This window comes from Stomoxys calcitrans, chromosome 3 (genome assembly GCF_963082655.1).
Source record: "Stomoxys calcitrans chromosome 3, idStoCalc2.1, whole genome shotgun sequence".
Lineage (NCBI taxonomy): Eukaryota > Metazoa > Arthropoda > Insecta > Diptera > Muscidae > Stomoxys > Stomoxys calcitrans.
In genome coordinates, this window is record NC_081554.1 from 70,079,313 (window position 1) to 70,093,977 (window position 14,665).

At 39.1% G+C, this 14,665-nt stretch overlaps 1 protein-coding gene across 1 annotated transcript; it reads right to left on the reverse strand.

Annotated features, from left to right (window-relative positions):
* Nucleotides 1-4,819: 4,819 nt before the first annotated feature.
* Nucleotides 4,820-6,180, reverse strand: LOC106088352 (lysosomal aspartic protease). Its single transcript, XM_013253830.2, has 2 exons — nucleotides 6,095-6,180; nucleotides 4,820-6,025 (listed from the first exon to the last, which is right to left on the reverse strand). The coding sequence occupies exon 2, from the start codon at nucleotides 6,018-6,020 to the stop codon at nucleotides 4,878-4,880; it is 1,143 nt and encodes a 380-aa protein (XP_013109284.2). The 5' UTR covers nucleotides 6,021-6,025; nucleotides 6,095-6,180; the 3' UTR covers nucleotides 4,820-4,877.
* Between the last annotated feature and the right edge of the window lie 8,485 nt (nucleotides 6,181-14,665).

A 14,665-nucleotide genomic window follows, 5' to 3' on the forward strand; every position in this document is an offset into this window, starting at 1 on the left:
AATAAACAGAAGGAGTTAAGCAGGATGCAGCAGCACGTCAACTCAGTAAACATTTTAACGACTGGTAACGAATAAGAATTATTGAAGATGATGGTAGAGTGAAGTTAGAATTCTAGAGGCCCACACGACGGAGGCATATTCGAGCGTCGGCCTGACAAGAGAAAAGTAAGGTTCATTGAATTCCTTCGACCACCTCTTGATAAAACCTAGAATAGACATTGATATACCTACACAAGAATCAATATGGCGTCAAACCTCAGCTTACTATCAAGTATAACACCTAAGTCGTTTAATTGAGGTATCACATCTAATCGACGTCCAATAAAGAAATACGAAGTGGTTATGGCAGATTTTCTGCAAAAGGTAATTTTCTTGCTTTTATCGAGGTTAAGAGACATAAGATTCTCATCACACCATTTAGCCAATTCGCGCTTTCCGCATTGGAAACAAGTAAAAAGGCGTTAAGTTCGGCCGGGCTGAAATTTGAGTATCCTCGGGTATATATATGTAAACCACCTTTCGTCATAATATGGAGGAAAATGCATAATTTATGCGCTCTAACAGCTATATCCAAATCTGAACCGATCTCGTCCAAATGGAAGAGGGATGTCGAAGGGCCTAACACAACACACTGTCCCAAATTTCGGCGTCATCGAACAATAAATGAACCTTTTATGGGCCCAAAGTCTTAAATCAAGAGATCGGCTTTTATGGCAGCTATATTCAGATCTAGACGGATCAGGGTCAAATTGAAGAAGGATGTCGAAGGCTATAACTCAACCCACTATCCCAAATTTCGCCGACATTGGACAATAAATGCGTCTTTTGTGGGACCAAAACCTTAAATCGAGAGTTCGGTCTATAAGGTAGATATATCCAAATCAGCACGGATCTGAGCGAAATTACAGGGAGATGTCGAAGAGCCTTACACAACTCACTGTCTCAAATTTCGGCGAAATCTGACAATAAATGCTCCTTTTATGGGCCCAAGACCTGAAAACGAGAGATCGCTCTATATGGGGGCAAAGTTTTAGGTCAATATCTCTATTTTTAAGGATTCTAGCGTGATTTCAACAGACAAACGGATTGACAAACGGACGGATATGGCTAGATCGGCTTAGATTTTTACGACGATCAGGAATATATATACTTTATAGGGTCGGAAATGGATATTTCGATGCGTTGCAAACGGATTGACAATATGGGTATAAGAACAGGATAAAAAGCTTTACATCATCAGCATACATTTAGACCTGTGAAGCCCCGATGACATAATGAGTCATGAATTGGACGTGACAAACATCATCTTAAAAAAAATACACGTTGCGTACTACGTGATTTGTCGGACGGTATCAAGTGCAGAAGAGAGTTTACGTTTAAGTTTGAAAATAATAAAAGTGTATTAAGTTCGGCCGGGCCGAATGTGGGGAACCCACCAACATGGACTTTGCTAAAAATTTATAGAAAATGCATCTAGTTGAAGGGCATAATTTTATTCTAAATACCATAGTTCTGTCAAACCAGCAGACCGGTTTATATGGGAGCTATATCAGGTTATGGACTAACTTAGACCGTATTTGGCACAGTTGTTGAAAATCGTAAAAGAACACTACATGCTCAATTTCAGCCAAATCCGACAAAAACTGGGGCTTGTAAAGGCGTAGAAGTCAAATCGGTAGACCAGTTGATATGGGAGCTATATCAGGTTATAGACCGATTTGAACGATTGAAAAATGTGAGAGGTTAATTCCAGAAGTTTGGTCAAAGACGATTTTATCCTTAAAAAGTCATGTTGGGAAGAAGAAAAACTATATATAATATATGAGCGATCCTATCAGTAACAAGTTTCTCGAAATACGAATGGTATTTTGATTTTGACAAACGATCCATATGCTATGTAATTGGAAATTTGCCTATGAACATTTCAATAGGAATCTCCTTTGGGGCGATGTTTTGACATGCCATAGTACCTTTCAAACATCGCCAGCATTAGGAGGGGATAACCACTGCTGACCGTAGTTGGAGGCCACCGTAGCGCAGAGGTTAGCAAGTCCGCCTATGACGCTGAACGTTGGTTGGTAACTCTCAGTGAGGCGATTTAGCCGGTAGGCGCTTGATGCAGGGGATTGAGCTCGGGTGGACAGATTCGATTGGTTTCTTTGGAGCTCGGACGGGTTGAGACGGTTGTGTTATCTGGCGGTTTTGGATTTGGCTAGTATTCGAAAGTCTTATTCGGGGCTTAGTTAGGCGCGCACTGTGGGTATCACCGCTGCTTCGATTGGGGTCTGCGAAGGCAAGAGCAGAGTTTATGAGAAGGGTGTCTAATACATAATGGATGCGAATGGGTTGGGTTAGGTTGAGAACTAGTGGGTTAGTCGAAGAAGGATGCGAACGAATCAGCGTTAGGATGCGAACTAGTTACCTAGCCCCGTTAGGATGCGAACGAATAGCGTTAGGATGCGAACTAGTTGCCTAGTTGCATTAGTTACCAAGTCTCGCTAGTATGCGAATTAGTTACATAGTCCCGTTAGAATGCGAACGAATCAGCGTTGGGATGCGAAATAGTTGCCTAGTTGCGTAAGGATGCAAACGAATCGCGTTAAGATGCGAACGAATAGCTTTAGGATGCGAACTAGTTGCCTAGTTGCATTAGTTACTAAGTCTCGCTAGTATGCGAATTAGTTACATAGTCCCGTTAGAATGCGAACGAATCAGCGTTAGGATGCGAAATAGTTGCCTAGTTGCGTAAGGATGCAAACGAATCTCGTTAGGATGCGAACGAATCGGCATTAGGATGTGAACTAGTTTCCTAGTCGCGTTAGGATGCGAACTAGCGGACTAGTCGTGTTATTTACGGCATCAACTGATCCGTCAGTGAGAATGCGAACGAATCGCGTTATTCGGCGATGAAATCCTAGGGCTCCGAGGTTTTTTGATTGCAGACTATGCCACGTGACTTACTATTCTGCCAGCTCATAATCAGCCCTAGAAAAAGGTGACATTAAGTAGCAATTGCTCCATCAACCAAGTGAGAATTATATCCCACTTGTCTGGTTTAAATAGACGTCGAATAACGATAATCCGTGTTAGCATCTGTACCAACAAGCAAAAATGTCAATTTCCATGCCCGATCGAATGCCTTTTACATTGGTGTGTCCGAATGTTCATCACTTGTACTGAAATTGGTACAAAAATTCGCGCACTTTCTTTCTAAAGCAAGCTAAAAGTAACCGCTGATAACTGACAGAAGAAAGAATGCAATTACAGAGTCACAAGCCGTTGAAAAAATTTGTCAACGCCGACTATATGAAAAATCCGCAATTACTTTTTGAGCAACCCAATATAAGTATGGATGGCTGTGTGGCCTGGCTATGGGAATTGCCTATTTATTTTCATGCCTGGTGCGTTTAGGACTTGTATTGAATTATGTTATTCGATGGTTTTGTTTTGAGTGGACATCTTCCACAACACCAAACAAAAGTCTCACTTGGTTTATATGTAGATTCGTACTTAGTATGACGAATATAACGACTATACAAAAAAAAATGTTTTAGTTTCTTCTTAGTTGTAACGTTTTTGATGAACAACTAATCTTGATATGTATTTTTTGATCTTCCAATCGCGTCATAACGCAATTCTTTTAGAACCATATTTAATAAATATTCCAAAATACTTATTTGTTACTCGTCCAGGAGAGTAATGCGCAACTTTTCCCGGCACGGTATAGCTGTGAGCACCACACAGGCCGGAACATTGAGGTCCGATCTGTGTGGTGATCACTGCTATTACGAGAAGCTTAGCTGCGAGCTACCGGACGCGTCCACAGGATAGTGGAATGCTCCTTACGGAGTAGCTGCAACGGCAGTCGCGGATAATCAGCGGCATCGAGCGGCGGGGTCTCAGTGAGAGGTCGGGCGGCACCGGCTCTTGCACAAATACTGAGTGCCTATTATGCTCGATATGACAAGGTGAGTTATTGGCACCTTTGAATAACCAATAGCCACCCTGCTCCCGCGACGATCGGTCCTTTAGACCACAACGAGCTTGCTCGTCTACAGGAGCTTGACGAGGATCGAATATAGAAGAAAATTCATCTTGAGGACACAACTCCTCACGACTTGGCAATAGTCTACGACTCTTAGACGAGCTCGTCCGCGAAATTAACTTTCATCTAGAAGATTCGCGAAATATTGTTTGGCAATCAAAAATGTTTGCAGGGTTTATGTAAATACATGTATGTATGGAGGAGTGGTTGTGTGGCTGGGCAACGCATATTTATGTATGACTTGTTGTGTTGCTCATGCGAATGGATGGCACAGTGAACAGAAACATAACCACAGTGGCTAGGATCGTCGTAAAATGAATTGAATTAAATTACATTTGAAATAAATATAGACATATCAATGGTATTCGGGTATAGTCACTGCTGCACAGTGGGAAGAATGATATGTCATGTACGAGTTCAAATTAACTCGTTACAATATCCATATCTCTTCCGACATACAATATCACTATAATCAGATCAAAATTACGAATATGGGTAATATTTTCTTCTATGACAAATGGTTTAGTCGAAATCAGTACAAGCCCTTATGAATCTGCATCGCCCTTCTGCCTCATTAATGTTTACTAAGTATCTCGCTAAACAAAAATAACTCGGAATGAGGTTAAAATTCACAAAAAGATACCCTATTTTCAATTTCTTCCCTTTAATTTGAGTTTGTATTCAACGTGGTTTATAATATAAGAAGGTTAATTTTATCCGACTTTAATCAGCACGTACTTGTTTCTTAAATGGACCATTTGTTAAAACTCCCTTCTTATTTCATCTAAGTTAAAGTTTCTTCAACACTTTATTTATTACTCTTAACTGTTTTTTAGGCAATTGGAGCGAAACCAACACGGTTGTTGCCCAAATCGAAGGCGGTATAGTAGGGACCAATGAAGACATCACCCAAGATCCAGAAATCGGTTCCCATGTAGGTGAAGGCAGACATGCAATAGGTGGTATCATCATCAACAACATCGACGATGTACATATCGGGGGTCAAACTGAAGAGGGTGCCACCAATGGTGAGTTCGACTGTGGGCAAGCTGCCGATATCGGCACAATCAACAAAGAATTGGCCATCATCGTTTTCACTTCCACCAATAATTTCATTCAAAACAAGGTAAGCATCTTCGGGGGCAACAATCAAAGAAGTGCCAGTATCGGCAATAGCTTGGCAGCTGGAGCACACAACATTACCGGAAATCGAGGCGCTGTCCATTTCAAATTGCCAATAGCCTTGTTCGGAGACATCGACATAGGTAAGGTCACCGCTGTACAGGGTAGAGTCAACACCACCCAAAATCAATTCACCACCATTGGTGGAGGTACCATCACGGGTCAAATAGAAGGAGAAGACATCGGAATCAACCAAACCTTGGCTGAACATATTGTAGAAGGGAGGGACTACATTATCGACAGCAATGGATTGGTAGGCCATACCCAAGATACCATCAAAGCTAGAGTCAACAAAGCTGGTACCGGGTTCAGCCATGGCTTCAGCAAAAGTTTGTGATTCAATGGCCAATCCGTTGACAGTAACGGTATCGGTGGACAAATAACCAGTCAAACTGCCGGATCCATATTGAATGGAGAAGGATTCACCATTGGCAACATAGGTGGATGAGGCAGATGAGTCGTATTTGTTGTGGTTTTGGCAGGCGGTGTTATTGGCATAGCACTGGGATGATGGCACCCACAAGTTGGAGGAGCCAGAATCGAACAAGACCAGGAAGTCTTGTGGGGGAGTGCCAATGGTAATAGTGCCGTAGTATTCCATGTTGACGGTGTTCTCCAATTGTTCTTCGACAGCACGGGTTGTGGGCACATTGTACTTGCTGCGCAACACATTCAATTCGGCCTTAACATTGCCGAGGGTCTTCTTGAAGTTCTCCTGGCGGTGAATTGGCACACGGACCAATTCAGCGCTGGCCAAAGCAGCAAGGGTTAAAAATACAAAGAATTTCATCATGGTGGCTGAAGAATGATTAAGAAAACTGAGATAAACACTTGGAAATCTATGAAGTGTGTAAAATTCAAACCTACCTTCAGTTGTGTCTAATACAGACTATTGGACACAATAAAGTTTTTTCACAATTTCAACATTTATTTATACCAATATTTTAAAATCAGATAAATGCCATATATGTATATTTAGCGCAGGTTTTTTGATTTGACTGCCACTTAAGTAAAGAAAGGTGTGTATTTTACCGTCTTGCTATGATCACAATGTCCGATTATGTTACTCTATATCTGCAGAAGATTATAAAAGGTTTGTTTTGAACACTTCTATGTGTCAACATGGAAATACTGAGAAGTGACGTCATAAATGGCAATTTTTTTTACTAGAATTATTTTTATTTGTGAAAAATTAGTTGAATTGATTTTTTTTGGGAACAGTTATCAAGATTAGCTAATAATATCTGGCATTTGGTTGATTAAAAATATAAAGAATGCAATTTCAAGTACAAAAAAAAAATATAGTAAAATAATATTGCCTAAAACTTTTGGCATCTCCAAAAGTCAAAAATGGACATAAAGCCGCAACTTTTGATTGTCAATTGTGGAAGGGGTTATAGGCTGAAATGTTGTTGTTGACAAGAATTTATATTGAATACAAGATAGGTTACAGAGTGAATGTCCTTCTGTTGGCAGAAGCGTTTTATTCAGAAACAATGGCTAGATTGTTTTTTATACATTTTTAAGCCGTTGCCCAGATAATGAAGACAATCTGGCTATGGAAGCTTCTCAGATCCACATCAATTGATTTGTTTAGTGTAATTTTTTATATACTTTTTATACCTATATCATAAAGATATCATAAAGCTTCTCAGATCCACATTAATTGATTTGTTAAGTGCAACCTAGATCATAAAGATACCATGTGGCATACATCAATTTTAAAGACAGAACCTTTCTGTGTCTTCTTCACCCTAAAATTGAGTGCAAAAATTCCAGCGCCGAAAATCAGTTGCCCTTCTCTTATCAACTAGTGAAAACTGACCTTACAAGAGAGCTGAAACACATGCAAACACAAAAACACATACACACTCAACTTCTAAAATCTTGTATTATAGAAGGCCTACAATACAGCATTTTGTCAGCCATTGAAAGTGCCACCAGTCATTCCATGACAACTTCTCAGAATATGGGTAAAAGAATCAAATGTTGTGTGTAATTGTTTATACTTTACACCACCACTGTGATACAGGGTATTACATCTTTGCGCATTTGTTTGCAACTCTTAGTAGGAGAAGAACTAGACCCATTTATGAGTTTACCGATCGGCTTAGAATCACTTCCTGATTCGATTTAGCTATGTGCGTCGGTCCCTCTGTCTGTCCATGTATTCTTGTGATCAAATAACAGGTAGCATTTATTGTCCGATTATTATGAAATTTTGCACAAGTCTCTTTTTTGGCCTAAGGACGAACGGTAGTGATTTTGAACGAAATCGGTTCAAATTTAGATAAATTTCCCATATACATCTTTCATCCTATATGGTCTATAAAGGCTGAAGAAGCCACAATTTTGGTCCGATCTTTACAAAATTGTGCATGGGGTGTTTTATTCAATGTCCTCATATGTGTGCAAAATCGGTCCAGATTTACCTATATCTCCCATATTTAACTTTCATCCGATGTGTAATTTTATGGCTATCGGTTTATATGGGAGCTATATCAGGTTCTTGACCGATTTGGACCGTACTTATCACAGTTATTGGAAGTCATAGCAGAATACTACGTGCGAAATTGCAGGGCTCAAGAAGTCAAATCGGGAGATCGGTTTAGATGGGAGCTATATCCAAATCTGAACCGATATGGCCCATTTGCAATCCACAATGACATACATCAATATTAAGTATCTGTGGAAATTTTCAAGCGGCTAGCTTTACGCGTTCGATTTCGACAGACGGACGGATATGGCCAGATCGACTCAGAATGTGGAGACGATCGCAGATCAATATTTCGAGGTGTTACAAATGGAATGACTAGATAAGAAGTAGGTTGTTGGAAGTCGTAACAGAACAGATCCAGGGGATCCAGACTTGAAACCGGGAAATCGGGTTATACGGGAGCTATGTCAGGTTATAGAGCAACTTGGACCGTACTTGGTACAGTTGCTGAAAGTCCTAACAGAAGACTACACGCAAAATTTTATCCAAATCAGGCATAAATTGCGGCTTCCAGGGGCTCAAGATATCAAATTGGGAGATCGGATTGTATGGGAGCTGCATCAGGTTATAGAGCGATTTCAACTGTACTTAGCACAGTTGTTGGAATTCAAAACGGAACACTACAAGCAAAATTCCATCCCAATCGGAAAACAATTGCGACTTCTTGGGGCCAAATAAATCAAATCGGAAGATCGGTTTATATGGGAACTATATCCGAATTTGATCCGATATGGCCCATTTGCAATCCCCAACGACCTACATCAATTAGATGTATTTGAGCAAAATTGTAAGCTTCTTGTTTTTTGCGTTCTACCGGTATCGTGATTTCGACAGATGGAAGGACAGACATGGCTAGATCGACTCAAAATGTCCAGACGATCAAGAATATGTATACTTTATGGGATCGCACATCAATATATGGAGGTGTTACAAAAGGAATGACTAGGTTAGTATTCCCGCCATCCTATGATGGTGTGTATAAAAAAATGGGTGCAAGTTTTTAAAATTTTTGTATCTTACAGGAAGAGGGAAGGAAGAGAGATAAACTTCTTAACAAGCTTACCGATCGACTTAGAATCACTTTTTGATTCAATTTGGCTACGTCCATCCATCTGTCCGTCAGTCCATCTGCCTTTTTGTTTTGAAATTTCAGGAAATCGATATTCACTTTTAGATACTTTATCAACCGATCTTCTCAAAATTTTAAACAACTATTTACTCTATGACTTCTGAAATATGTACAAATTTTGGTGGAAATCTTTGTATATAAAAATCTATTTGTGTTTGTTTGTAGGTTCGTTTGTTTGTGTGTTCCTTACTTATAGACTAAGAACCCTTACTTATAGACTCAGGACCCTCCCCCTTACCCTAATTTTCAGAAACGCCAGATCTCGGAAATGGGTGGTGCGATTTAGGCGAAGTTTTGTGTGATCTCTTATAGTAACCTACAAACAAAAATTTGGTATCCAAATTTCGGATGGGGTATCCAACCCAAAAACCTATCAAATAAATATATATATACCAACGAATCTGATATCCAATTGTCGGACCAGATGTATGGAGGACCACACCAACCCCCAAAACACCCCTGAATCGGATATATTTACCGGCCGTCGCAATATGGGATTAAAATGAAAGGTATTTGGGAGTAAAATACGAATCTGATATCCAAATGTGGGACCAAGTTTCTGGGAGTCCACCTCTTCCCCAAAACACCTCCCAAACAGGATTTATTTACTGACCATGGCAATATAGGATTCAAATGAAAGGTCTTTAAGATTAGAAAACGAATTTGATATCCAATTGTCGGATCAATTGTTTGATGGACAACCCCAACCCCCAAAAAACCCCAAAATCTGACATATTTACTGACCGTGGACCAAGTTTCTGGACTAAGTGGACCCAAATGTGGGACCAAGTTTCTGGGGGTCCACCTCTTCCCCAAAACAACCCCCAAACAGGATTTATTTACTGACCATGGCAATATGGGACTCAAATGAAAGGTATTTAAGATTAGAAAACGAATCTGATATCCAATTGTCGGACCAGGTGTTTGGGGGACCACCGATAAATATTTTTAAAGTGGCCGCCCCATACCCCAAAACACCCCCCAAAAATGTCATGTTTTCAAATGAAAGGTATTTGGGAGTAGACCACGAATCTGACACAACATTGGGGACCCACCATCATAACAACCCCCAAATAGGACGTATTTGCTCACCAACACAATTTGGGTCTTGAAGACAGTGGAGCTCGATATTCATAGGTTTTAGGGCCCATACCCCAAACCGGGCATATTTGCTGGCTTTTGCAATAAGGCGTTTAATGGTATTTGAGACTAGAAAACGAATTTGATACCCAATTTTGAGGCCAATGGCAATATGGGGTTCAAATATATGAGAATAGAGCACGTTGCTGGTACATTGGTACCGACCATGTCAACGTGGGGCTTAAATAAAAGGTATTGGGGGTAGAGCAATCCCAAAATACCCAACAAACAGCAATTTTTTATTGATCATCGCAATATGGGGCTCAAATAAAGGTATTTCGGAGTAGAGTACGAATTTGATATCCAAATGTAGGACCATTTATTTAGGGCATCACCCCTTCCCCAAAACACCCTCCAAAGGGTAAAGATTTTTCGCCCATGCCAATATGTGGCTCAATTGAAAGGTATTTGAGATTTTTTGGGGGACGCCACATCGTGTAGACTTCCCTTAAACCAATGGCAATAAGGGGTTTAAATAAATGGCATTTAAGAGAAGAACATGATGCTGATATTTTTTCAGGGCCAAGTGTATGGGCCTTCCAAAAACACCCCTAAATCAGACATCATGAGAATATCGGGCTGAAATAGAGTATTTTAAGAACGGAGTACACCTTACATCCAGACTTAAATTTGTAGACTTATAAAGATCATAAAGGATTCACATAAAGGCACTTATATTGTTAAATTGTTTGTCAAGCGATATACTATTTTCGTGGCATGGTACGAGCATACGGCCCGTCTACATAGTGTCCAACATCTTTGAACCTTCTCGGTACGCTCCGGACAGTTTCCTGTCCAAGATCACACTTAAGTATTTGACCTTGTCCGATTTGGGTAATACTTAGTATGGATTTTGGAATCGCAACAAAATATCACATAAAAATTACAGATTACTGTGGCTTAAGATGTCTAATCGGTACTATCTCAACATATACACTAATAATTCTTATTTGTGCAAAGTTCCAATCGCCTAGCTTTCCTACTTCGAAAGTTTGCTCTTTTGACGGACAGATTGGCATATGGGTGTATAGATGGACGTTCATGTCGAAATCTATTTATACTGTCAGGATGAAAACAATTAAAAAGGCATTAAGTTCGGCCGGGCCAAACTTTGGATACCTACCACATCGGGTATATATGTAAACCCCCTTTCGTCACAATTCGATGAAAATTGGATAACTTATGTACCCAAATTCGGTACGGACATTGAGTGGTCTTAAAAATATAAGTCGCTGAGAATTTTGTATTTCAAATTTCAATAAAATCGGATAATAAATAAAGCTGTTATGAGCTTCAGACCCTTAACCGGCATATCGGTCTATATGACAGCTATTTCTAAATACAGTCCTATTTTCACCATATTTGGTTCGGATGGCGGGTGGCCTAAAATTATTCACTGTTTCAAATTTCAGTGAATTTGGATAAAAAATAATGCTTTATAGGGAGATCGGTCTATATGGCAGCTATATCTAAATATATTCCGATCCAAACCATATCTGGGGCGGATTTTGGGAGACCTAGAACTACCCACTGTTTCAAATTTCTGCGAAATCGGGTAATGAATAGGGCTTTTATGGGCTTCAGACCCTTTATCGGCTGATCGGTCTATATGGCAGCTATATCTAAATATAGTCCGATCTGAACCATATTTAGGTTCGAAGTTGAGAGGCCTGAAACTACTCACTGTTTCAAATTTCTGCGAAATCGATTAAAAAATAAACCTTTTATGGGCTTCAGACCCTTTATCGGGAGATTGGCCTATATGGCAGCTATATTTAAATATAGTCTGATCTGAACCATATTTGGGTCAGATGTCGGGAGGCCTAGAACTACTCATTATTTAAAATTTCAGCAAAATTGGAAGAGAAATTAGTCTTTTATGGGCATTAGACACTTCATCGGAAAATCGGTTTATATAGCAGCTATATCGAAATATAGTCCGGTCTGATCCATATTTGGGTGAGATGTCGGAAGGCCTAAAACTACTCATTGTTTAAAATTTCAGCAAAATCGGATGAAAAATGAAATTTTTTGGGCATTAGACCCTTTATTGGCAGATCGGTCTATATAGCAGCTATATCCAAAAATGGTCCGATTTGGCCCGTTCAAGAACTTATACAGCGTACATCAAAAAGACGTATCTGTGCCAAATTTCAGCTTAATATCTCAATTTTTGAAGCCTGTAGAGTGACTATAACAGACGGACGGACAGGCGGATAGACGGACAGACACACGGACATCGTTAAATCATCTTAGAATTTTACGACGATCCGAAATATATATACTTTGTAGGTTCGGAAATTGATATTTCGATGTGTTGTAAACGGAATGACTAAATGAATATACCCCCTATCCTACGGTGGTGGGTATAAAAAATATGAGTTTTGCAGAGTTTCAGATCAATATTTTGATGAGTTATAATTGGAATGCCGAATTTAGTACACCATCATTCCTTATTGGAGGGTAAACCAAAATATGGTTTGCTCAGTTTAAATAAACAAAATGATGTGAAAAACTTGCTTTATAAGCATAAATAAATCCAAAACAGTTCGAATATCGATTATTATTTAAATGGATTTATTGATTTTTTATTTATACTTGAAGGCTTCAATAAACTTCAAGTATCACTTGAGAGATAAGATATCCAAAAGTTATTGCTGAACAGTTGACCAGATGTATGCTGTCATATAAGTTTTACAATACACATGGTCAATGCTCATAAAAAAGTTCCTATCATGTGAAAAGGGAAAAGCAAAAAACATATTTTGGCAAATAAAAATATATAAATATATATTATTATAAATATTTAGCTAACATTATCATATTTAGCTAACATGAATGAAAATTGTCTATTGGATTTAGATTAGTAGTACAACTTTTTACAAAAATTTTTAAATAAAAGAATTGGTTCCATTTTGCTGGATGAAAATGATAGCTTAGCTTAGTCAAGAATGATTTCTCGTTAAAAGCCTTGAGTAATGCATACTTCTATATTTACGTCAATTCATTTGATCTGTGGTAGTAAGAAGCGAAACACCATACAAAGAAAACAAATTAATGTATATTATGAATATATAGTGTTTATAAAGTGTTGCCAATGTTTGGATTTCCGTAAACTCATACATGTAAAAAGGCATTATTACTTTTGATACCCATCACCATGAATATATTTATTATCAAAATTTATTATACCACAACTATATCCATAATAATATCCAAATATGCTCGGATCATAATCATATTTGGTTTAGGTGCCGAGAAGTTCTATACAAGTAACAGTTCAAAATTTCAGTGAAATCGGGTAATAAGTGCGCCGTTCATGTGATTATGCCCTAATTCGGATGATCGATCTATATGACAGCTATATCTAAATATGGTCTGATCTGGACCATATTGGTCTTTTATGGTAGTTAAGCCCTTAAGCTGAAGATTGGTCTCTGTGGCAGCTATATCTAAATCTAGCCCGGTCTGGACATTTTCGGGACAGATGTTGGGAATCTTAATAAAACTCACTCTTCCAAATTTCAGCGAAGCCGGGTTATACATGCGCTGTTATAAGCCTAAAACCCAAAATCGGCAGATTGGTCTACATGACAGCTATATCGCAATATCTCTCGATCTAAACCATTTTTTGTTCGGACATCGAAGGGTCTAAAAAAACTCACTGTTCTGAATTTCAGCGGAATTTGGTAATAAATGCGCCTGTTATAGACTTAATACCCTAAATCGGCATATCGATCTATATGGCAGCTATATGTAAATATGGTCCGATATACACCGTACTTGAGACGGATGTCGAGGTTCCCAGTGCAAATCACTGTTTCAAATTTCAGCAAAATCGGAGAATAAATGCGCATTTAATGGTCTTTAGCCATTAAAGCTGAAGATCGGTCTCTATGGCAGCTATATCTAAATATAGCCCTATCTGGACCGATGTTGGGAGTCCAAATTTCAGCGAAGTCGGGTAATAAATGCACCTGTTGTAGGCCTAAAACCTAAATCAGCAGATCAGTCTATATGACAGCTATATCCAAATATGTTCCTATGTGGACCATTAATGGTTCGGATATTGGCGGGCCTTATAAAACTCACTCACTCACAAAAAATTTCCGCGAAATTGGATAATAAATGTAATAGGCTTAAGACCCTAACTCAACAGATCGGTCTATATGGCAGCTGTATCCAAATACAGTATGGAATGGCGTAAACGTACACGTAAGGAGTTTTCAATTGAACCCAATCAACGGATTGTCACGGTCAATTAATTCAGTAAACTCATTATTTTCATCATGTCAAAGTACACGAATGAAGAACGTCTGCAAATTAAAAAATGTACTACTGAAATTCGGAGTCGTTGACCGCTACTTTAAGAGCGTCCAATTTTGACTAAGCTCATTTTCGGCTTAATGGGTTCGTCAATAAGCAAAATATGCGGTATTGGTCATGTGAAAATCCACATTTGCCTTACGTACGTAACACTTCCACAAAAAATAACTGTTTAGTGCTGTTTGCATGCCGGCGGCGTCATTGAGCGATACTTCTTAGTCAACGATGCCAATCGTAGACGTTCAGTGAATGGACAACTCTACCACACCATGCTCACTGATTATTATACCCAATCACCGAAGGATGGGGGTATATTCTTTTTGTTATTCCGTTTGCAACAAATCGA

What these genes read in the sequence shown, in the direction of transcription:
- LOC106088352 (XM_013253830.2), bottom strand. Translation starts at nt 6,020, where the DNA reads ATGATGAAATTCTTTGTATTTTTAACCCTTGCTGCTTTGGCCAGCGCT.